Source organism: Mustela nigripes, chromosome 12, assembly GCF_022355385.1.
Source record: "Mustela nigripes isolate SB6536 chromosome 12, MUSNIG.SB6536, whole genome shotgun sequence".
NCBI classification, from domain to species: Eukaryota; Metazoa; Chordata; class Mammalia; order Carnivora; family Mustelidae; genus Mustela; species Mustela nigripes.
In genome coordinates, this window is record NC_081568.1 from 117,649,078 (window position 1) to 117,671,680 (window position 22,603).

The following is a 22,603-nucleotide window of genomic DNA, read 5'->3' on the forward strand; positions in this document are numbered from 1 at the left end:
TTTTTTTTTTAGATTTTATTTATTTATTTGACAGACAGAGATCACAAGTAGGTAGAGAGGCAGGCAGAGAGAGAGAGGGAAGCAGGCTCCCTGCTGAGCAGAGAGTCTGATGCGGAGCTCGATCCCAGGACCCTGGGATCATGACCTGAGCTGAAGGCAGAGGCTTTAACCCACTGAGCCACCCAGATGCCCCAAGAATTATAAAAATTTTACATAATATTTGCATGTCGGAACATGATTTAATATCAATAGTAGCATTTTGGATCTAAAAGCAAATTAGACTTAGGAGATGGTGAGAGACTAGCAGGTAACTTCTTTTCTTTCCTTTTTCTTTCCCCTGAGAGAAACTGTGAAACAACAGAACAGTCTGTGCTACATACATAATTAAAACAGATGTTCTCAATCTTAATTTTCATAGCTAATTTTGACAGCCAAAGAAATGCACTTGTCTTTTGTATAGTCACCTATTTTCTCTCAAATGTGTCCTATTTCATCGCCCACTGGCGATGCTCAGAAAGAAAAGGGTGATGTGATGGGAGGCATTCATGGAACAGCAAGAACTCTGCTATGTTACTGGTAGGTCAGGGAATGGGAAGAGCTATCACAGACAGTGGCCAAAGATCATTTTAAAGTCCACGCAGTCTGAGCATTTCTATGCACCAACCTTGCAAGATCACAGTTTTCACTGGCTTTCTGTGGTCTTCCGTGACAGAGAAAACACAGAGAGAGGAGAAGACTGTCACCCAGTGCTTGGTGGCGGCATTTGTCATTTTCACACCCATGTCAGGGCACCCTCTGATTGGCACCTAAGCTCTCTTCTTACACATCTGCCAACAACCAATCTGTGAAAGGTCGTGAGCCAGCTCTGCTTCTTCCCTGAGGAGGGGAAGGTGCCAGAACAATCTGAGGGAGGCACCCCTCCCCCTCTGTTGCCCCGACCAAAAAGCTCCCTCCCTCTCCTCTAGTTCCCTTCCCCTTGCCGGGGAGAGGCTGGAGTGTCCTTCAATCCTACAGTACAGATTGGGGAATACCTCCAGGGAGCTCCAACCACCCCCGCCCCCCGGCATCCACAGTAACTCTGGTTGCTTCATAGTTACGCTGGGATCCTCTGACAACTAACTCAAACATAGCCCATTTCCAGCCCAGAACAACCACCAGGACATAGTGGTTTCATGTTCCCTGAGGAACCCAGTATGGGATGATCCAATTGAAGACTCATGACTGGTCCCTCGGCAGTGGGAGCTGTCCTGGACTGCTGCAGCCCAGGAAGCAACTCTCTGAGTCCTTACCGATTGCACAAGACTCTGGCTATGTTCAAGGAAGGGTCATCAAGGGCAGCTGGTGTTGGCTTCATGCAGCCTGTGAATTCATGTAGCAGGAGACCACCCCTCCCCCCTAGGAGTGATGCACAAGGAGGAACCACAAAGTCTAAGGGGCAAATAAAGCTCATTCTGATCTGAACGATGGGCTGTATTGAGGGGGTGTGATCTGGTTAAGGTGGTTTGAAGGGATGGAGGGGGAACAAGCTGACATCCCTCCCTGGGAAGATGGTAATGTCTTGGTTCAGGGAAGTTCCACAGCTTTGGGGTTCCAGGAGATGGACTTACTTCTAAGGAGAGGAGACAGGAAATCAAAGACAAGCTGATTGGCCTCCCTAGTAAGGGAGGGAAGGGTGCTCGACTCTTCAGAGAAATGTTGAACAAAGCAGATTTGTGTGGAACTCACACACAGAGTGTGCTCAGTGAAAGTAAAGGTCAGAAAGGCTGTGGGCCAAGTGGGTCCACAACGAATCTGGGGTTTACCCACAATTTGGCAAATCCAGGGCCGAAGGCAGCATAGGCAGCGCAGCAGCTGGGCTCTGAGGCACTGTCTGGCTCCATATTCAGAGGTCTGGAAACAGGATCTATCTGAACCTTGTGAATAATTTTGGTACCAAATACTAGGCTGGGTACTTGACATAGGTTTTCCTTATTCCTCACAAACTTCCACACAACAGGGAAACCAAAGTTAACTCTACATCTCACCAGTCTCAGCTTAAAAGTCACTTTCTCAGAGTAGACTTCCCTGAGACCATTATCTAAATTAACTTTCCTCATTATGCTCTCAATTATCTTCTACCTCATCTCGTGTCACTCAGCACAGCATATAATTTGATATTCATGAGAGTGATTAAGGCTCCTTGTTAGCATACATTGTTTCATTTTATCTGCTAAATGTGTCCCCACAGTTTCTGGCACACAGGCTCTCAGAAAATATTTTTGCACCTTTGACTACGTGGAAAGGAATGCATTGAAACAACCAGTGAATTGCATGTGAGCTCCAGAGGCCCTTGTGGGTTCAAAGTTCCACTCAATGGACTTGTGGTCACTGAACAGACTAATGTACCTAAAAATCAGAATGGCATTCATCATCACATAAATCATATTGGTGTTTTTTTTTTTTTAAAGATTTTATTTATTTACTTGTCAGAGAAGGAGAGAGAGAGAGAACAAATAGGGGGAGTAGAAGGCAGAGGGAGAGGCAGGCTCCCCACTGAGCAGAGAGCCCAATGCAGGACTCAATCCCAGGACTCTGGGGTCATGACCTGAGTCAAAGGTGGATGCTTAACTGACTAAGCCACCCAGGCATCCTGAGATTGTTTTAAATAATCAAAATTTAACAGTGACTAGGTTTTCCTAAAATCTGGCAATAATATGAGAGATGAATTTTGTTATTTCACTTCTCTGCTGGACTTCCAAGAAAAAAGAATAGACAGAAATATGCACTTGTGGAAGTCCATCTACTTGTGCTTGTTTACACCATTTCTGTTAGGAACACTGTTAAGAGAGAATTCCATAGGTCCAGGAGAAAAAGAAGGCTTCCTTCAGAGTAAATGTGCTTGACTGAGATACAGGCTTCTTTACTATTGGGCTTCTGAACAGAGACACTAATGTGAAACTATTCATTACAGTTCTCCTCTGTGTGGTAGTGGGGGGGGCAGTGGGGCTGGGCTGGCATACAAACAGGGATACTAAGCATACTAAGCATAGCGTTCTGGAGGTACCAATGGACTCCATGCCTGTCCCCACAGAGAGAACAGAGTTTGTCAAGTTGCTCTTATGTTCAGGTAAAATCAGTTATCAAGAAGCATTTGATCAGCCCTGCCGTACCTTAAATCCCATCTGGCTGGGCAAACCCTGAACACAACAAATCATCCAAGGATATATAAACAAGAGCTTGCAAGCAAGAGACCCATCAATCACTCTACTGTCAAGTTTACCCTGCACTGTAGAGGCTTTTTCAATTTCTGCCCAAGACTGTCTCATCTGAATTGATTGCTCCACACATCAGTAGATGAGAACTTTTAAGAACTTGAAAGGGCCTTGGCACTGGAAAGATCTACGTTATACTCCGCAGCTGACCTATGTTAACTAGCTCCAAAGAAGATACTCTTATTTTCTTTTTAGGAACAGGAAACTGAAGGCCAAAGATGCCAAGTAATGTTCTCAAGGTCACATCATATGTGGTGGGGTCTGGATTTGAACTTGGGTCCTCTAGATCCAGCTGTTTTCATGGAATGTACTGAGAGACTCTTTCTCAAGTCCTGTTCCCCATGCCCTTTCTGTCCCTCAGGATAGCTTGTCCCACTATCCCACAGTCACACCACAGCTCACAAGGTCCTCTTTGATCATGTATAGCTGGGTCATCAACCTTTTCAAGGAGTTCCCCAAGCCCCACACTGAGGGGCCTCTTAATTCTCTCCTGGCCTTGGCAGAAAAGGGCCAAGCCCACGTTATGGCTCCTACCAAAGTTATTTTTGGTAAATTCGGTTGCTCAGCAGAATCTCAGCTTCCTCACCTCATCTGTTTTCTCTTCATCCAGACTCCTGGCTCAATGTCCCTCTGCTGCTCAGGCTTGGCTGGGAGACTTTGACTCAGGACTGAGGGCATCCATTCATGCTGCATTTTGTGATGATCATCCTCTCACACCTCCTGACTACCCCACCTCCTCAACCTCCCTGAGTATAGAGTGGGAAAGTAGCTGATGGCAGCCTTGACCAGATTCACAGGGCAGGGTATTCCGTGATGAGCACTCCCACAAACATCCTTCATTCACCTATGTCTCCCCAAATGGTTATTCTCATCCTCAGAGGATTTCTTCAAGAGCCCTCTCAGTCCTAGGACAGCTCTGCCTGTAGATCAGGGTCTTTTTAGTGTTTTCTCAACAGGGAGGTGCTCAGCAGCTTGGAATGTCTGACAGTTGCAAATTTACGAAGAAGCTGCCAAGTGCGGTAGGTTGGGAGCACGCTAGATATGACACCAGGTAGCAAAGGTGGAGATGGAAGGAGAGGGAAGAAGAGGGAGCTCATGTGCATCCCTTCAGCGTTTCCTGCCATGACTGTCGGCTTCATCAAGCCAGAAATCTGGACACTTCTCACTCGCCCTTATGGCCAACCACCAAACACCAGATTGAAATCTACATTCCCATCCTCTCTACTCCATTCCCATATTAATTACCTTTGTTTTCTCTAGCTGTTTTTTGCCCAGACTAATATAAGAGCCTCCAACTGGGTTTCCTGGACTCTGAAATCATTCCTCTCTCAAACCTTCCTCCTCAAAGCCTTCAAAATTCCAATGACAACATTTCCCTCCTCAAAACACTTTTTTGATGCCTCAAATGTGCTCATCTTAAAGTGAACATTGCAATCACTTGGGTACTTTTCTCCAGATTTACATTCTTAAGATCTACCCATAATATCACCAATCAGAGTCACTTGGGCATAGGGCCCGGGTACACATAGTTTGGAAAAGGTTCCTGGTGAATCTGATACACATCCTGTTGAAAAATCACTGGCCTCTCAGGTGAAGGCCAAGCTCTTTAACATGCATTGAAAGACCTTTATGTGCCGACTTGCTTCAACCTGCCTCATCAGCCATTCCCCTTTATCTACCTTAGACTCTGAAAATACTGCTTAGCTTTTTTCTTCTTAAACAAGGTTTCCTAAACTGGTATGCTGAGCCATACCTCTGTGCCTGTGCTCTTATCCACGGGGAAAATGACAATACATCCTTCTAGATCCAGCTTAAGGAGCATTTCTGTGAAATCATCCCCACCTCTCGCTTCAGAGTTTCAGCACTCCCTGCCTTGAGCTTTCATTGTTTCTTGAACATATCAGTTCAGAAATATGTATTTTAGATGGCTCTGATATTATTCAATGAGGTAAAAATATCAAAGTCAAAATCACTGTTAAAAATTCCTTAAATCGGGGCACCTGAGTGGCTCAGTGGGTTAAAACCTCTGCCTTCAGCTCAGGTCATGATCTCAGGGTCCTGGGATCAAGCCCCGCATCGGGCTCTCTGCTCAGCGGGGAGCCTGCTTCCTCCTTTCTCTCTGCCTGCTTCTCTGCCTACTTGTGATCTCTGTCTGTCAAATAAATAAATAAAATATTTTTTAAAAATTCCTTAAATCATTAATAAGCAGTTTGGTCTAAACAAAGATAGTAATACATGTATGTAGGTATATACACACACATAGAAAATATAACTATGCAGTACTGTTTAAACACTTTATACTTGGTAGTGAGCTCACATTGTGGTCTTATAGGGACAAGATCCCAAGGGAACAGCAAATTCATATGTCCCATTCGACCCTCTTTTTAAGATGTTCAGTCCCCAAGGGGAATGTTTCATCTGTGTTTCTCAAGAGTGTTCCATGATGGCAGTAGGTAATATTTTGAACATAGGCCTGTTTGAAAAATACCAGATTAGAGCGTATTAAACAAATCCTCTTTTAAGGCGTTTAAACATGCCTGTCGTTTGCCTCCAGTGTGAATATGCAAAAAGAGAACAGAATATATCACATTTCCCAAAGTTATTTGATTATAGAATGTCATTTTCGTAGAACTAGCATTCCGAAGAATACTCTGGATAAAAGATCTGCCTTCCTCATTGCTCACTGAAGTTGCAAATGAGAAACCAAATGAGACAGGACTGCTCTGGTTCTTACCCAAAAAGAAGGAAGGCAGACCACAGCACCTGGAATGGCCTGCATCTGGGCCATTTTCTAAGAGGATCTCCCCACCTGGAGTTGTGCCTGCCTCCTGAGCGCTCCTGCCTGGGTGTGGCCTCCCAGCTCCCCAGGGGCCACCAAGAGAAAAGCAATGAGGCTTGGACTTCCAGGGCATTACTCACTCTAATGACAAAAGTGTAGTTACTAGGACAGGGCATTGTCTAGAAATTGTTGCCACTTATTTGGTAAAACGATTCAAATAAATACGTATGTTGTTTACTAACACGATAATTTGTTTTTATGAAGTTTGCTGTCAGTTTGGTGTAGGCATTCATTTGGAAGATCTGGAACATTGGTGGGGATGGCAAAGTACAACTTAGATGCACACAAGTGGTTAAATGTGGACCTATCCCCATAATAATAAGTGCATCTGCAAAGGCCAAGTAAGTAGAGAAAAACTCTCAAGGGAGGGGGTCAGGAGAAGCTTCTACATAGACTCTGTGATTAAAAGCTGCCCTTTCAAAAAATATGGTGAAAAAAAATCACAAAACTGATTAGTGGTCAAAAAGAAATTAGGCCAAATTTAAACTGACTTGTGCTGTGCACAACTAACGTTTTAATAAGAGGCACAAATCCAATGTGCTATTTGAATACTAAATTCAGATCATGATGCTCTCATTGACTCATGCAGTGAAAGGAGCCCAGAGCTGTGTGTTAGGAACCCCATGCCCAGCTTGGCTCCGTCGAGAGCCGATGTATATAACCTTGGAAGAGTCATTTAATTTGTCTGCGCCAGAATAGTTTTCACTTGCAAAAAGAGAGAGTTATGCTAGTTGATCTCTAAGGCACCTTTCAATTACAAAATTTTGTGAACATGAAAGATGTGTTGCTGGGATAAAAGGAGGAATTGTGGAAATTTTACTTGGAGCTACTTTGACTCAACTGACCTACACTTTTTAAATAAAGCTGATGTTTAGTTTTTAATTAACTTTCTCCTTATGTGTTGTTTAAAAGATATAATTAGAATAGAAAAGCACAATAGTAATCTTTTATGAAAACATACAAAAATAATAGATGCAGTGAGAAAGAGTTCAAGATACGATGAGAAAAGGACTTTTATGCAGCAAATATAGTTTTCAGACCTTAGTTGATTTCTGGAAACAAATATACATATATTAGTGTCTGATATATAAAAAAAACATGCAAATGGGAACTTTGCCCTTTGTTGTAAAGCATCTACCAAAGAACAGGACTGCTATTCCAATAGATTTGTTTCCACTGTCTAAAATTGATATTTTGACCCTAAAAGTTACGTGTGGTCAAGTATTTGTACAGGAAACTTTTCAGTTCTTTTTTCCCTGGAAAAGCCTGAAACAAAGATCACCTTAATTCCTTCTCCTAACAATAACTATAAGAAGTCTATTCCTGCTGATATCAGTAGCTTGCTGGTAGTAATCTGCATACTTTTGGAATTGTGATGTACTTTTCAAAAACTTTTGAACATTAATATATTGTGTAATTTATCAAATATTTAAAAGAGGTAATAAAGCTACAAATCTTTATGGCTGGTGTATTCATGATTTTTTTGTGGCAATTTACACATCTGGAGTACACAGTCGCCATGAGGCATTCATTCATTCATCTCTCCATCCACATTATCTATTTATATCATGAACATTTCTCAATCTCTAGGCATGAACTTAGCAGAAATTTTTCAGCCACTTTGGCTAGATAAACTTGGAAGTAATTGCTTCAGAACTGATTTGAAAATAAAAAAGCCACCACTGACTTGCAAATGAAAAAGAAAGGAAAGAATCTTCTCCAAAAATAATTCTTTAATTATTTTGGGAAACGAGAGAGGGCTAGAGGATCCCTTTATTTGAGGGATGTTAAAACTGAAGCCCAGGGGCGCCTGGGTGGCTCAGTGGGTTAAAGCCTCTGCCTTCAGCTCAGGTCATGATCCCAGGGTCCTGGGATCGAGCCCCACATCAGGCTCTCTGCTCAGCCAGGAAGCCTGCTTCCTCCTCTCTTTCTGCCTGCCTCTCTGCCTACTTGTGATCTTTGCCTGTCAAAAAAAACAAAAACCAAAAAACAAACAAACCTGAAGCCCAGACTGTACAGTGTAGAATTCAGGTCTGCTGTAGTAAGGTAATGCTTTCCACTGATTGTTGACTTGGAAAATGTTATTTCTAAGGTAGGAAAATCACCACCAGTGACAGTGAGCCTTAGGAATCAAATGAATTTCAAATAATACAAGGGACCTGTATACCAATGAAGAGAATTTCCTCAAATAATGTATATATGCTGTTGTATTTAGGGCCAGGCAAAAGAAAATTCAGCCAATGACTTTTTTGGTGCTGATTGGGATTTTCTGTGTGTGTGTGTGTGTGTGTGTGTGTGTGTGTGTTTCATTTTTAATGATTGCTTTGGGCCGAAGCCAACTGTGTAATTTTCCCAATAAGGTTGCTCCCATTGTCTAAAACTTGCATATATTTTGCATTTGATCAAATGTTTTTACAGGAAATTTCTCTGTGTTTTCCCCCCTTGGAAAACTTGAAACAATAACCACCTTAATACCCTCTCTCGAAATCTGCAGTATTATCTAACCCAACTCCTTAGTCACTATCCTCATTCTGGAAATCATCCCTCACAAGTCAGTGGTGATGCCAAATAAATTTTGGTTCCCAGACTTCTTAGTTTGAGCTCTCTAATGAAATTTGTGGGGGAAAAAAAGCTTTTCTTCTAAGATTGAAAGAAATAGGTAATTTTATAAATAAATAATTAAAAATGATTTTTTAAAATGCTTTTCTTTTCTTCAACACTCTGCCTCAACTGTTTCTTCTACACTTTATTTTTCACAATAAATCTTAAAATAGTCAATCCTAAAATTTGACAATACCTGTTAATTTAGGTATTCAAATTATTTTGATCTTTTGATTTTATCTAATTTTCTCTGTATATGTATAATGTATATAAATTATATGTATATATCTACATACATTTAGCTTTTGAATCAAAGGAGTAAAGCATTGATGCTTCCTATGTGTAATTAAAGAAACTCTAATATGGAACAGTGGGAAAGGCTTGTGGCAAGAAATGACATATGGCTATACCAGTTCCATGTTGAAAATCATCAGATGATAAAAGTATGAGATTGAGATAAACTCTTCCACACATTATACTCATTATACTTCATTCCCTTGTGTCCACATCCCCAGTGGTAGTCTGGTCCCAAACCAGTCTCAGCTACATGAGTCATGACTCAGAGCAGATCTATAGAAGTCCTAGTTCATCCCTTCCATCCATCCATCCAAGCATCCACCAATCCATCTTGCCAGACAGCTTAACTGACAGTCTACTATGTACTAGCCATCATATTATTAGCACTAAGTGTACACAGCATTGTAAAGAGAGTCCTTGTTTATAAAACTTAAAGAAACATGAAGGTTTGACAACCACCCAAGAATCTCAAACATAACTTGTGCAGTCTCTGGAGAAAGCAGATCAAAATGTACCCAGTTGCAGAACAGACCTAAACTCCTACTATTCATACAATGTGCTCCTTCCCCAAATAATACCTTTCCCAAGGAAATGTTTATGGAGTGTACAGAGAAAAGGAGATATGACATTAATCTTCCCTCAAGACACAAAAATTTCCACAAGCTTTTCTGGGACTATAGAAGTTGATTATGTGTACACTGTAAGCTATCTACTCCACACCTTAAAAAAAAAAAAAAAGAAAGAAAAAGAAAGAAATCTTTTCATATTGCTGAAGACCAGGATCACCTAGGAGAAATCTCCATTATGTCTACTCATTCTAGACACATTTTGCAATATTGCTGGTCTCATTTTAACATGAGTTCCTGAGTATATTTAATATATTTCTGGTTCAGAAAGGCCTGGGTTTCATTAAGAATGAGAATGTTGGAGTCATCAAAATGATTAAGTGCATTGACATTAAAAAGATTTATTTTCCTCTCTATGGCACACTATAACAGCCACTTCCTATTACGGGGGTCAAGTGATTCTAACTGGAGGTAGCACAGAACTGGAGGCGGCTCTGAAGCCTGACAGTCTTGGTTCAATTCTGGTCTTTCTACAACCATTTGTATGATATCGGGGATGAGTCACCTAACTTCTAACTACTTCTGTTTCTCCATCTTTGATAGATGGAGAACAGGAACAATAACAGTACCCAAATTTCATAAGGTGGTTTTAAGAAATTAATTTAGATAGTTCTTAAAAAGGTATGATACAGCCTGAATTAAGTGTTAGCCATTACTGTTACTTTCATCTTGTACAAAAACACTTGTGGGGTGAGGGATCTAGGACCTGATTTGTTACTTTTGGGTATGCTGTAAATTGCTGGGAATAAATATTCTTAATCCCATTCTACTAGTGAAATGACTCAAACAAAGGAAGACCAAGTGACTAATTTTGAGCATCTTCGCTAAATTGATATGGAATTAAAACCCCAACAAACCAACTCCAAGCTTTCTTCCTTGGGCTTCTCCTAAGGGGATGTTTTACAAACCTTGGCACTTATACCAATGGCACATTGACAGATGCTTCAAATGAGTTCAAAGTGCTTCACCCTCCTTAATGTTCACAGGATCATTAATCAATATTTACCAAGTACCTATGGGATATGTGGGATGATTGTCTGGCTTTCCTGTGTCTCCTGAGATTTGTAGACAGAAAAACAAAATCAAAAGAAGACTGTGACCTCCAAAAGCATTGGAGGGGTCAATATCGCAGAGAAGTATTGATTCCTGCCACTACACTCCTGGAGCCCAGGGCTCTGTCCCTTAAACCACACACACCATCACTTTGCATTTCTATTTAGCAAAGTTTTTAAAGACCCTTACCTCTCTATCTCATCTATTTTTCTTTGTTTCCTAACAATTATATAGCAGATTCATATAGTGCTAGGAATCAAAATAAGCAGTGAACTTTATTCCAAGCAGGACTAGGATTTATTCATAAGATAGCATGATGATCAATTTCACTTATTCACTGAAGCTGTAAGTTGGAGGATAGGATATGCAGATGGCACGTATCTTTCATAGGAGTACACTTTTACTAAACAAAATGGTGATTATATGTTGTTATTTTGGGGGTAAAACATAACTTTTGTTAATACCACCAACACAACAAATTTTTTAATTAATCTGTCTTTCGATCTTAATACTAAGAGGTTTAAAATAATTTTTTTCTTTATAAACTCACTGTGTTCCTGGGTATAGTAAGACATATGTCATTAACTTTTGTAATTTCAAAAATCGTCTTTCTCCCATCTCATGTCCCTGAGAAAGAAAAGAGTTTCATAAATGTAAAACAGCCAGGTCAGTTCTAACAAAAATGGTTGTGAGTCTTATTGGCTGTTTAAATTTTCCTAATCTCTTTTTAAGGGTAAGTGTCTGGAGAATCCCTTTTTGCTAACCGCCTTCAAAAAACATCAAAACCATCTACCATACTACCTATAACTTTAAAATCTACCCTTGTCCAATATGCATGAATGCTTTTATGAGTACAAGGCTTGGACACTTTGTGGCACAAACTAAAAGATTGCAAGAGTCAGATGTTATAGTCTGAGAATCATTCCAAAAAATTCATGCTCCGTTAAACTAGATCCAACAGAGAATCCTCAACCCACGAAACCTATAGACAAGGCCATATGTCTTCTGCAAAACATTCTCCAAGGATATAGCTTCCAATAAAGATGTTCATCTATATTCAAAAAATACTATTTATTGTTTTTTAAAAAAAAACACCCTAATAGTGTAACTCAAGAAACAGCTACGCTGCTGATCAATTTCTAGCTAACTGAGCAGACAGAAAGACCCAGGTTTGGATTTTGACTCAGATCCCAGCTTGAGCGAAGCAAAGCACCTTATTAACTCTTGTGGATCTTACTTCCCTTCTTTGTGAAATGAGAATTTGTGAGATGACCTCAAGTTCTGTTCCAAAAACACAATTCTGTGTATCTCACTTTGTGATAGTGTTGTCTGTAAGCTCTATGGAGTTTACAAGGACTCTCACGCCCACGGTCTCATTTGATCCTCAAACCTGCTTTCCAGAAGTAGGTGGAGGAGTTAGCACTGCACCTTTTTGCTAGCAAGCGATCTACTTTTGATATCCAGCAGGATTCACTAGAGATAGGAGGATCTAAAGCATCTTTCAGAAAGATTTAGTTTTCAGGAGTCGGAATGAATACTTTATAAAAAAATTTTTTTGAAACTGTCAAAGTCTTATTTAAAAGAAAAATCTTTAAAAACAAAGAAAAAATGTCATGCTTTGTCCTTCTACTGATCAGTCCTCAGTGGAGAGACATCATGTTGCTTTTACGTTGAAAATTAAATTTAGTTGCCACTTAATAAATCTCTTTTGAGTGAGGACAAGTTTCCCTGAGGTATGTGAAATTTTAAAGGAACACCAGGACAGAGATAAAATTGTTTTTTGGGGGGTTTTATTTCCAGAGCTCATCCTTACAAAATATTTTTATATATATTGGAAATTAACCAGTAAAGTAGTTTACAAAGAGGAGAAAATGGAGGCTTTTATTACTGAAAAAGAAATACTCTGAATCCAGAGTGGACTTCTGAATAACTCTGATGTTTCCAAAAATATGTGTTTTCAAGTTTTCAGAAATATGTGTCACACTTTACAGCTAATAAAATACAGCTACGAATGTGGAATTATTTCACCTTTGCAATCAATCAGGTAAGGCCAAAAGCTTTTCTTAACCGAGCTCCCAATTATTCTTCACCTCAGAGGGCAAGGCATTTCCTGAGTAACTAAGATCCACAGGTTATAGAAAGACTCGTTTTAGTCATCTATCTGACCTCTTTCCTCATCACACCCATTTTGATAGAGAGGTTAGAAATAGAAAGAGTACACTATGTGTGTTTGCTTTCTTTCCTTCTCTTTCTCCGTGCATTTCCCACACCCCTTCTAGAAGTGTAAAGAATATAGCCAAAGAATGGGGACCCCAGCAATGAAGGCGGGAAAACAAGGTGCCTCAGTTATCCAACCAGGTAACTACCAGCTGACTGCACAATGTCATCAATAACAAAGTCCATATTGTAATTAGAGCAGACTGTAAAGACTTGATTTCACAACATTTGTCATTCTGAGTTTTAATTCATAATAACAGTTCATGTTGCCATTATAACCCATATTTAAGAATCTGAAACTATGCAAAGTGTCATAACACTTTTCTGTCTTGAGGTAGATGCAGTCTATTCTTTCTGTGGACATTGAGTAATTCTCGTACAGCATACGGAAAAATTCTCAAGCAGAATTCTCAACTAACCAGATTAGTTCCCTTTCATCCCAGGCAAAAAAAAAAAAAAAAAAAAAGGGTGGGTGGTGGAGAGTTTGATACAGATTTGGCATCAGGACATTCTATGTATAATAGTTTGGATTTTAATCTTTTTGGGATATGTGCCTTTTCACTATGCAAGTTCCAAAGTCTCTCACACTGCTAAGTAATTTCCCTAAAATTTTTTATTTTCTCAATTTGGAATACCACCTTCAAAGATGTCTGGAAGTTGGACTTTCTTCCTTTCTCTCTCTCAATCTATCTCTTTCCTTCTTTCTTGATTTGTTCCTGATTTTATTTGTTTATTTGATGGAGAGTGAGAATGAGGCAAGTGGTGGTGGGGAGAAGGAGAGGGAGAAGCAGGCTTCCCACCAAGCAGGGCAAGGAGCCAAGGATGCAGAGACTGATCCCAGGACCCTGGCATTATGACCTGAGCCAAAGGCAGATGGTGAACTAACCACTCAGGTGCCCCTAGAAGTTGGACTAATTTTAATTTCACCTTCAAAGAAGAGGAAAACCACATACATTCCAACAGTTCATTGACCCCCGACCTTTGTGAAAACATGAATTATTCAATATATACCTAACGAAATGTAATTTCTACATCATAGTTAGAATCAAGCCATTTTGTAATGAGTATAATTTTGAATAGAAATGAAACAATCTATAAGCATGACAGTGGGTCTATCAAGAAGAAAGTAGTCTAATGCCAACTGTCATTAAACATACAAAACCCCTCAACTCATTAGTATCTTACAAATTCACAGCTATTCCCAGCTCAAAATCAAATTAACCTTTTCTACCTCGAAAGAATTCCTAGGCCTTAAATATGAGCACCCAAAGTTTTGTGACACCAGACACCCACAATTAGTTCTGATTTGATGTCATTTCTTTCATCAATAAAAAAACAAGACAGCCTTCCTGTCATTCGCCCCAAACTCTCACAGCAGCAAGCTTTAAGAATTTGAAAACAGACCAATCATTCACTTTTCTAGCCACAGATTCTTCTACCCATATAATTTGGATATGACTGTCTCTAAGAGCAACTGAGGAGCTTGTGATTTAACATTTAATCTAGCTTGGGATAAACTCACACATTTTAAAGCGAACAGAGCAATCAGAAGTTTATGAATACGATGGCCTTTCACTTACACAGAAAAGGCCAAATATGAAAGTACAAATGTTCTCATTATTTCTCAACTCTAAACTTCCTAATAATTATTAATGCTACTTCTTATTTCAGAGGAGAAATACAGTTGCAAGCTATGGTTATTTAGAGTAAGATCCAAACATAATCATATGAATTTCATGAATGTTTCACCTTTAACTGAGATCAGAGAATAGCAGATAGGTAAGGAAGAGACTGGTACTATCTAATCCTTAAAAAAAAAAAAAAAAGAAAAGAAAAGAAAAACTGAAATGATAAGAAACTACGAGGATGTTTCTGCCTCTCAGGTATTGCATTTTTTATAAGAAACTATTACAAAGGATCCAATCTATTAAATTAAGTATCTCGCAAATGGATTGTGCTGTAAGTTTCACATGACTTGCGTTAGAATCTCAAATGCCACCTTCAGTACTTGTGAGAAGGCATTTTCTGAAGCATAATCACATACGAAAACTGCCACGTTCATTCCAGGCTGACCCGATGCAATGAGTAAAACAAAACGTGAAACTTACCTTATTATAAACAAATGGCAAATTGCAGGCACCTTTGAGCTTGCAGGTGTCTAGCATGGTTGATTAGAAATAAACAAAACATCTTTCATTCCAGTGAGACAACTGCATATTCAGACTTGGCTCTCCTTCCTGAATCCTTATGAGAGAGGCTGCTCCCCCCCAAGGACTAGTAACAGCCTCTTTACAGAGAACACTTGCTGCTCTCAACTGCAGCCACTTAGAGCGAAAGTCAGAGGAACCCGTGCTGCTTAAATACCCTGGCTTCACATTCACAGGATATGACTCAACTCCCTCTCAAACCAGTAAGGGTAGAGTTTCTCCTCACAAAACTGTCAGATTATGTAAGGAGCGTCACATCTGCGGCCTGAAAACTGTTTGCAAACTAAAAGGCAAACGTTTCAGCTCGTAAATCAAAGGTGCATTTTCAAAGTAATTAACCCCTTCCCCCTGGCACAAGCCCCAAGTGGGAATGGGCATGGCAGGGCACAAAGAAAACTCTTCCGCTTGCTCTATGCAAGGGAATGAATGTAATGTTGTTAAGTGTATGTGAACTTGGTATCATCGCCCTGGCAGAGAGATAGCAAAGAGGCGCACGGAAGTAACTGCCATTCCAATCAGTTCAAAAACAATGTGTCGAACAAAACTCTATTTTAATGTGCAAGAAATGGCAGTTCTATACAACACAACAGAATCTCCTTCACCAAGTAGAGGATGGAAATAGATCTTGGTGGTGCGCTGTTGCTGATTCCCACAGAAATCCTGTCCCACGCTGTCATTACCTTGTGAAGCTTGCTCTGCCTACCTCTCCAACTCAGAGCCCTCCTTTATCTGTTTTGTGAACATTTCTAAAGGAACATGACTAATGACACAACTCCTTTAGTAAATGTGGCAATTTTCTGTGCTTTCTCCACCACCCACCACCTCTTAACTCTGAGCCGTGTTAAGCTTGATCACACATTGAATTATTATATTTATACACCTCAGTCAATGAATATTACAGACTTAGATCCTCAAAGAAAAATCTACTATATAAATTCAGTTGCCACCGGCATGATCGAGGACAGAAAGATGAAAAAGCACACGTCATTTATAGCAAATTGAAACCACATTGACTAGGACTGTGCGATAGACATATAAGATAACCACATACATCATTTTGAACTCTTAGTGGTTAAGAAAGTGAAGAGAAATATGTAAAATTAATTTTAATAATGCTTACCCCAATGTATCTACAATATTATAATTTCATCACATAATCAACATAAAATTTTAAAATTGTTTTACAATTTCTGTTCTAATCTTAGAGATCCAATGTATATTTTACATTGATAGCATATTTTAATCAAACTAACAACCAATGGATGCTCAATAGCCATATATGGATAGTGGCTACTATAGCTTGCAGCACAGGGCTAGAATTTGGGGTTCACTCTTCATCTCCAACTTGTAGTTCGAACATTCTCTCTTCAGATAGGTCTTCCCTTACCACCTTAGCTGAGATAACCTTCTCTAATGACTTTCCACATCATGATGCTTTTTATTTCCTCCATAGTGTAGCACAACCTAGAATATTCTCCTTTATTCATTCATTTACATTTTTATAGTCTGTGGTCCCTAATAATATTGTTAAGAAATGTGAGGGCAGAGATCTTGTAGTTGATATTTTATCCCCAGCTTCTGGCATGGTGATGAGTACATAGCGGAATTTAATAAACATTGTTTAATAAATAAATAAATAAAATATAGAATTTAGGCTACAGTTTGGCAAATAATACAATATTTTAAAAGGAGTTCTAAGACAAGGTATTTATTGAAATGGCTGGGTGGCTCAGTTGGTTAAGCATCTGTTTTGGGCTCAGGTCATGATCCCAGTGTCCTGGGATCAAGTCCCACATTGAGCTCCTTGTTCAGCGGGGAACTTGCTTCTCCCTCTGCCTGCCACTCCCCCTGCATGTGCACTCTCTCTCTCTCTCTCTCTGAAAAATAAATAAATAAAATCTTAAAAAAAGAAAAACAAGGTATTTATCATAGAAAAGATATCACTGAACTTTAAGCAAATATACTGAATGACACTTTCTAAATTACATCTTTTTCATGATGTTAATGATCTTTGACCTATAATGTGCTTCACTTTCATTTACAATAGTATAAGAAACATGCTTGTTTCGTTATACTAGCAAAGATTTGGAAAGATACTTATAAGACTACTTTGGTCCTTTAAGATAAACCAGGATACCATTAGGATGTCTATTCATCTCCTGCCCACAGAACCATAAAATATTATCTATTGGACATTTGCAGGAGACACTGGTATATTTGCCTGGCATATGTTCCTCCTCCTTCTGGATCATCATCCTGATTTTTATTTGGCAAGTCACTCATATGTCCCTTCCTCTCAATGTATACCATTTGGGTCATGCTGACCTGGCCCCAGAAGTGGGCATGTGACCCAGGCCTGACTAACGAGTGTACTATCCTTTAGGGTCAAGGTTGGGCACATAACCCAAGCCAGTCCACTAACAGTCAACACTCTACTTTGGCTGTTAATGTGAAAGAGGTTGTTAAGTTTATAGAATGTATGCCTAGAACTGCCAGTTGACATATGTGCTATAACCTGGTGTGCGTTGCCTAAAAATGAATCTGATCAAGAGAAAAAAAAAAGTCGAAGATGTGAAAGGCGGATTCCTGGTGCTATTTACTTCCTGGATCTGGCCACGCCATTAAGCCACATCTGCTCTCTGCAATGATGGATATACTAGAATATTCCCTGCAGTACTGTTTGCAATGTGAAAAAAGGGAAACTTTGCAATGGGTCATGGAGAGCAGAAGGGTTAGATAAAAAAATGGGGACACCATACTAAGGAATATTATGAAATTATTAAAAAGAACCATATTATCTAGTTGGGCTGCCCTGCAAAATTCCCTAAAAGACATTACGTGAAATGACACGTTGCAGAAATATACGTTATCCCAGTTACGGGTACATGAATTTTTACATGCAAATTCATAGAAAAGAACCTGGATGGACTGTGTACCAATTGTGGACAAATCATTAAATCTGGGAAGGAGGTTTGAACTAAGGAAATGATGGGTGACAAAGACAGATCTAATCATTTAGTTCAAGGTATTCCTTATTTCATAAATCTTACAAAAATAAAGTCACGTATTCTGTAGGTAATTTGAAAAGAACATACTATTTTTTATAACCAAATCACAATTTGATATTTTATATGTCTATATTTTACTATATTATTCTCACTCTAAGTGGCCTACTCTTCTCTATTATTATTTTTAAAATAATGTAACACAAGTAAAAGTGCTCTTTTCTGCCCCACTCTGTCTTTTGCTATTTATTATGTTTAAATTTAGGATTTGTGTTTTTTAATTTAAAGGTCTACTTTTTTTCAGTTATTTATCTCTATTTCTTGAGTCAGAAATATGGCGAAGAGTAAGTGTTCCTCAGTCATTGCCCCTGAGGCCTTCCCAGACATAATGTCAGATTGCATAGTGAAGGGGGAACCCAGGAGAACTCTTATTTCTAATGAGCACTTCTGCTCAGCTTTTCTAAAGCATCTGCTGGGTGCCTGTATTGTGTTAGAAAGTAAAAACAAGAAGCAGTCCACTCAACCAAGAAATATACAATCTAAATGAGGAAGAAAAGTTATAGCAGATGGTGATGATGATGATGAAGAAATGAAGAAATAACCAGGTGCCGGAAACTGTGATAATTCGTTATTTAATAGTAGTTTAAATAAGATGGAGTAAAAGTTGCTGTAAGAGATATATACAAGGTGCTTCAGAAGCAGAGAGAAGAGAACATGTGATCACCTTGTACCCCAAAGATCATTCAAAGCATGGGATGTTTTGAGGTAGTATGGACCTGAGAGGTAGCAAGATCTAGACCTGATATTTCTATGTTCCCAAACAGATCATGCATAAATTAATACTAATTTAGTTAGAAATTAATAGCAATGAAGGTCTGGGTTATTTGTTTGAAAACAGTGCTTCCTTAGGAAACAGCTTCATTTTTATAACCAGTGATCCAATCACATAATGACATTTTCTTCATTCATTAGAGAGAGTTAAAAAAAAAAAAAGCCAATAGTTGTTAGCAATCCTAAGAAATGACACATCTACTTATACGAGATTATTAATAATTTATAACACTAAAGTTAAAAATAAACTCTTACTCCTTGAAGAAATCCACTGGTGAACACATTTTTGTTTGGGCATCTAAATGTATGTCTTCTGAAATACAAATGTTCACATTCTGTTTCTCTCATTCTAGGTAATACATCTATAGCTTTATGAAAAAGTACAGAATATGAGAGTACTCAATATTCTTCACCCAGGAGGAAGAAAATACTGTTTAGCTAGAAAGAAAAAAGGCTGGCCAGCAGCATCCCATATTTCCTGAGGAATGGTTAAGGGTATCGCACTTCCTTGAAGCTATGAATTCACTTCACTGTAACCCAATAGGGCTTACCAGCTAAAATGTGTTTTCAGTACCTGAGGGTGACAGTGAAATGAATCTGGAAATGAGAAAGTAAGACTGTTGTTTGAGAATTAAATAAGAAAGTAAAAATAGAGTAAGTCAGAGCATACCTAAATGAGGGCAACTTTAAGAGTCAAATTGATGCAAATTCTTGCCTACAGGCATGCCTGGTACCAGCAGGTAATGCTGCTCAGTGCCAGGGACCTGGTAGGGACCACAGTCAGGGGAATAAAGAGCAGACCTCAAGCCTCACTCAAAGGAGACAGTCACCCCTCAGTTCCAGGGAACTGACTCTATGGGGAGAAAGTCCAGGAAGGCCAGACCTTTTTCAAGAGAGGCTAGAGCTCTAGATGCTTGGTGAATACTTCTGATTTTTAAACCTTACCCTCTATAAGAAAGGAACAAAAGCTTTGGAAGGCCAGATGTGCCCCACAGACTGTCAGTCTTGGACCCTCAGGCATGACAATAATCTGACTGAGCAAAGCAACTTTATTAACAGAAAAACAGCCCAAACCAAAAGAAAAAAAGAAAGAAAGAAAGAAAGAAAGAAAAGGTGCAAAGCAGTCTCAGAAGCAAGCACAGGAAATAGTTGTTCAAACCCTGAGAGAGGGTGCTCTGGGCTCATGGGATAGCCCTTCCTCCTAAGGATTTTCCCCTCTAATCCAAATAAACTTGAGTTGAGGAATAAATTTCCATTCTGATGCTGTGCTCCCCAAACTGCTTTCTGATTAGAATGTAGCATCCTGTCAGCCTTCAGGAAGGCTTGCTGGAAACGTGAGGGACTTGAGGGGCAACTCAGTCGCTAGGTCCTCATTACAAATTAATAAACTGACAGCCTGGGGAGAGACGTAGCCTGTCTCCAGGCACAAACAGGCTGGGTGGGAACATGAACCGCCACGCCCGGGAGTTTCACTTCTTGGAAACGGAAATACTGGCTTTCTGATCCTGTACGGAAGTTGTCTGAGCTTCACTACTATGAGCAAAGCTCTGGGGGACAGATGGGCTCTGGAACTGCTGACTGGTGTGGTTTCTAGGCCCACAAGACTTCAGGCCAGACTATGGAGAGTGGCAAATTCCTTAACACAAGTCCACCGCTCGGGACCCTAAGTAATTCATCTCTCAGCTTCGCTTCCCCTATATTCTGCCCCAGTGGTCATCCCTTTTATTTTTTTTTTAATATTTTATTTATTCATTTGACAGAGACAGAGATCACAAGTAGGCAGAGAGGCAGGCAGAGAGAGAGGGGGAAGCAGGCTCCCTGCTGAGCAGAACCCGATTCGGGGCTCAATCCCAGGACCCTGAGATCATGACCTGAGCCAAAGGCAGAGGATTAACCCCCTGAGGCACACAGGTGCCCTTGGTCATCCCTTTTAAAGGATCCCTACCCAGTTCTCAAAAGATCTAGAAGTGACCCAGAAGTGTGATGCGAAGAATTAAAGATAAAACCCAATGAACACGAAGGGACAGAAAATTCATGGTGGGGCGGGGGAGGAAACAAGGAAGGGGAAGGGGAAAAAAAGGGAAAAAAATTTTTTAAAAGATCATGGGAATTAAAATATTTGCAATCAATGATGTTAGGAAGCAGACGCTGGGCTCTGAGCTTGCCATGTACTATCCCATGAAATCCTGAGAAACTGTGAGGCAGGCACTATTCTTGGCAATTATTCTGCTTCACAAAGGAGGAAACTGAGGCCTAATGAGAAAGTCACTTGAGCATGCTTACACAGCTAACAAGTGGTGGAGTGAGTGGTGGAGTGAGGTGTAACCTCAAACATTACACTATGTTGTCTGAATACTTTATCACTCTTGTTTTTAAACACTAAACATACATTTTGCAATTTTTACATGCCAGACACTGTTCTAACTACTTCACCAATATTGGCTAATGACTTCCTCATAATAAACTTATGAATTGGGCACTAAAACATCCCCGTTCTGAAAAGGAAACTGAGTCAGAGAGGAGGTAAGAATCTTGCTCAAGATTATACAGCTGGCAGGTGGCCTCGCCAGGATTCGGACCCAGGCCGTCAGCTCCAGGGCCCAGCTCTGTCTCTAAGCTGCCCTCACCAGGCTGCCCAGGAAAAAACTCCAATTTAAATTCCAATTTTAAATATTCATTTCAATGTTATTTTAACATTTTCAGGAGGGTGGACAGAAATACTGATGAAAGACATCGCTTACATTTCTATTTATTATATACCAAATAGAAAAACTGCAATTCTTTTGTGTTTAAGAAACACAGGGCAAGTAAACACCATAGCAGACGACAGGCCTGGGTATGATTATTCTTAGGAGATATAGACAAAGAGGGTAACAAATTAAATGCTACCTCTCTTTCCCCTAACTACTATAGAGGGAATAAAGGGATACTTCTTGGGAAGTAAAAATTGGAATACTTTTGAGAAGTAAGATGTAAGGAAATATTTCAGAGTTTAATTTGAAGGAATTGTTTTCTTTTAGAAACAGAGCAAGTTTAATATGAGAATAAAAGTTCTTTGAGCATAGGGACACCTGGGTGGCTCAGTGGGTTAACTCTCTGCCTTCGGCTCAGGTCATGATCTCAGGGTCCTGGGATCAAGCCCCACATCGGGCTCTCTGCTCGGCAGGGAGCCTGCTTCCTCCTCCCTCCCTGCCTGCCTCTCTGCCTACTTGTGATCTCTGTCAAATAAATAAATAAATAAAATCTTTGGGGGGGGGGAGTTCTTTGAGCTTAAAAAAATTGATGGGTTTACCTCCTACTTTACTTTAAAAAAAAAAACAAAAACCCAAAACCCTAATGTGTATTTTTGTTAAAGAAACTACGTACTTTGTAAAACAAAAAACTCAAAACACTACAGAAGAGTATTAAGCACAGTTTAAAAGTTCTTGTTCCTGCTTCCCCATTACCGAAAGCTGACCGCTCTTAATTTTGCGATTTCCGCATTTCCCAAGCATATGTGATCATATATATGATATAGGCACACACTTTTACACCACAAAGAGAAATACTCTTTCCATATTATTCTATAACACTCTTCTCTCTGAACATAACTTCTATTTTCATGGCAAGATATACATACATTTACATATATGTTTATTTTCTGTGTATTATTTTTACCATTTTAACAATTTTACTT

At 39.6% G+C, this 22,603-nt stretch overlaps 1 protein-coding gene across 15 annotated transcripts in view; it reads right to left on the bottom strand.

Annotated features, from left to right (window-relative positions):
- MCTP1 (multiple C2 and transmembrane domain containing 1) overlaps window positions 1-22,603 on the bottom strand; it is a 527,358-nt gene that overhangs the window by 330,337 nt on the left and 174,418 nt on the right. The window contains exon 1 of one of the 15 annotated variants that reach the window (XM_059418253.1): window positions 14,993-15,210. The exons of the other annotated variants lie outside the window; for them this stretch is intronic. Within the exon in view, the coding sequence (XP_059274236.1) occupies window positions 14,993-15,049 (57 nt within the window). The 5' untranslated portion in view covers window positions 15,050-15,210. Of the gene's footprint in view, window positions 1-14,992; window positions 15,211-22,603 lie in introns of those variants that run through there. 15 annotated transcript variants of the gene reach the window in all.